A 2,491-nucleotide genomic window follows, 5' to 3' on the forward strand; every position below is an offset into this window, starting at 1 on the left:
CCAATAGATATGCAGGATGTAAGCTCTCAGCGCCAGTTGCTTTCTTCTTCTTGTTTTATATCTGCATATATAGAATATTGTAGCATGTTAACAATGTTAAGTTTACACTAATCAAATTTCTATTCTTACTGATCATTTAACTTCCTCTGGGCTTAACAAGCTCAGGGTTCTTTGGATCGTCGAGGAGTTTTTTCATTGGACACACATTCACCATCAGTCTGCCTTTTGATTCAATTGGAAAAGGCTGCTACTGAAGAAGGGGGAGTAACACCTTCTGTTTATTCTCATAAAGAACCTGTAAGTTAAAAAGTGTTATTCATTATAATATTAGTGTTGTGCTGCCTACATCGATTGCGTGTTCTCATATTATTCCTGCACCCATGCTTTCATGACAGAACTGCCACGTGATAATGAACACAAGATTGTAAACATCAATAAGGTAGGGCACATGTTGACACAACTTACTATGGCTGATACTTCTGATGTTCCTATAGAAGATCCTCTTAGCATATTAAACTCAAGAACTGATGATAATCATGCCCTAGAGTTGAGGGATAAGGAGCTCCTTGTGTCAGAGCTGCAAAATACGCTTGATCAAAAATCAAAACAGTTGGGTGAAACTGAAATTAAACTTAGTGCCATGATGGATGAGGTTAATTCTCTGAAGAAAGAACTTGAACAAACCCGGGGTCTTCTTGACGAATCTCAGGTTAGTCATAAAAATCTATGATAACTCCACTGCTCTGTGCAAATCGCAATGATCAGCTTCCATATTCTTGTTTCTGTGAATGTGATTCTGTCTCTACATATTTTGATGCAGATGAATTGTGCGCACCTTGAAAACTGTTTACATGAAGCAATAGAAGAGGCCCGAACAAACAAATGTTCAGCTGACAGAAGGGCTGTTGAGTATGATGCTCTGCGGTCGTCTGCTTTGAGGATACATGGTTTGTTCGAAAGGCTAAATAACTGCATCACTGCACCAGGTGTGACTGGCTTTGCAGAGTCACTGCATTCTTTGGCTGCCTCCTTGGCAAGGTGTGTTACTGCCATTCACATTTTTATTGTTCATAGTAAATAGTCTTCAGGGGACAGCTATGATAAAATATCCTCTATTTCATTCCAGCTCTGTAAAGAAGGATGAAGCTGATACCACTGTTCAGTTTCAACAATGCATCAAGATCCTGGCGGACAAAGTTTATTTACTGACACGACAGAGTGCTGAGCTGCTAGAACGCTATTTAGCTATGCAGGCAGTACATGGAGGTATCACAAAAGAGTTGGATGAGAAGAAAGAGCTGATTAAGAATCTCTACAATAAACTTCAACAAGAAAAATAGGTTTGTCTTTTAGCATATGTATCCATAAGTCCAGTACCAGTTACTGTTCTTCATCAAATGAACAGCACAAGGCAGTTCATGAGGTTGTGGAAGTTGTGTTGCGTTCGATGCAGCAGGATGCAGGTGCAGAAGAAGATTGGTTTGACAATTGGGGCTATGAAGTGATGATGCACCTTCACGACACATGGTTGCTGATACTCAATTTTGAGTGGCAGTGTTCATGTTAAGATTAATTGCTTTCCTTCTCTGTAAGTGTTAGTTTATCGCAAAGTTATCTTGACTTCTTGAGGCATATATCTATTTTAGGAACCAAAAACAGTAATACTAACCTCATCTGATGCCCACCAATCTGAGCAGCCAAGGCATGCATACCTAACCTCATCCGACATATGAATTTTGGGAGGAAGTGGGGGTAGGGTTCGGGTCGAGAGAAGGAACATAGAGAGAAGTAAATCTGATTAGTCTGTTCTTGACATCTTGTGCCTATCCATCCGGCGCAGTGGGGTTAAAACACCCCTGCTACTTCCGGTCCAGGTTTACAGTTTACACCAAGTCATACGTACGCATACACATAAGGGCATGCATGCATATGCACATACAGTTGAAGGAAAATAGAAGGGTAATACTAGGTTCTCATCTGTAGTTGATAATTGAAGTAAGAAACCTGAAGTCTGATCCACACTGAATGGAACACCCGAACTGCAGAAGTACATTCTTCATATATATTGCACAGTTGACTTTTATTTAGTGCGAGGACATCATTCGCTTGTAAATTCATATTAGAAAATTGCAATAGCCTTTGAGTAGAAGATCAGCAACATCTCACATTAAAATATGGTTCCAGCCGTTTCCCAGGAAGAAGCTTCACATCAATGTTCACCGTAAAAAACATAGGGCTTTTCAACATACAATATTGAGTGAATGCGAGGCTGAGTGACTTCTCGCATAAGAAATGCCCTAACACAATCATAGTCTGTTATGACACTAACAATCTCTAAAGGTTTGCCGATTTACTGACGATAGCTCCATCACACTGCTTCACCTCAACAATTTTAGGTGGTGGCCATAGATGCATAATCCGTATAGCTACTGCATCTTCACCACAGTTCTTGCCCAACAATCAAAGTGCATCCCCAAATCCTTCTTAGACA

The 2,491-nt window shown here is 40.2% G+C and overlaps 1 protein-coding gene across 1 annotated transcript; it reads left to right on the forward strand.

The window, feature by feature from the left end:
• The first annotated feature begins 386 nt into the window (after positions 1-386).
• LOC103628897 (autophagy-related protein 11) lies at positions 387-1,340 on the forward strand. Its single transcript, XM_008649017.2, has 3 exons — positions 387-709; positions 821-1,038; positions 1,127-1,340. Exons 1-3 carry the CDS (start codon positions 389-391, stop codon positions 1,338-1,340), a joined length of 753 nt encoding a protein of 250 aa, XP_008647239.2. The 5' UTR covers positions 387-388.
• Positions 1,341-2,491: the final 1,151 nt, after the last annotated feature.

This window comes from Zea mays, chromosome 5 (genome assembly GCF_902167145.1).
Source record: "Zea mays cultivar B73 chromosome 5, Zm-B73-REFERENCE-NAM-5.0, whole genome shotgun sequence".
Lineage (NCBI taxonomy): Eukaryota > Viridiplantae > Streptophyta > Magnoliopsida > Poales > Poaceae > Zea > Zea mays.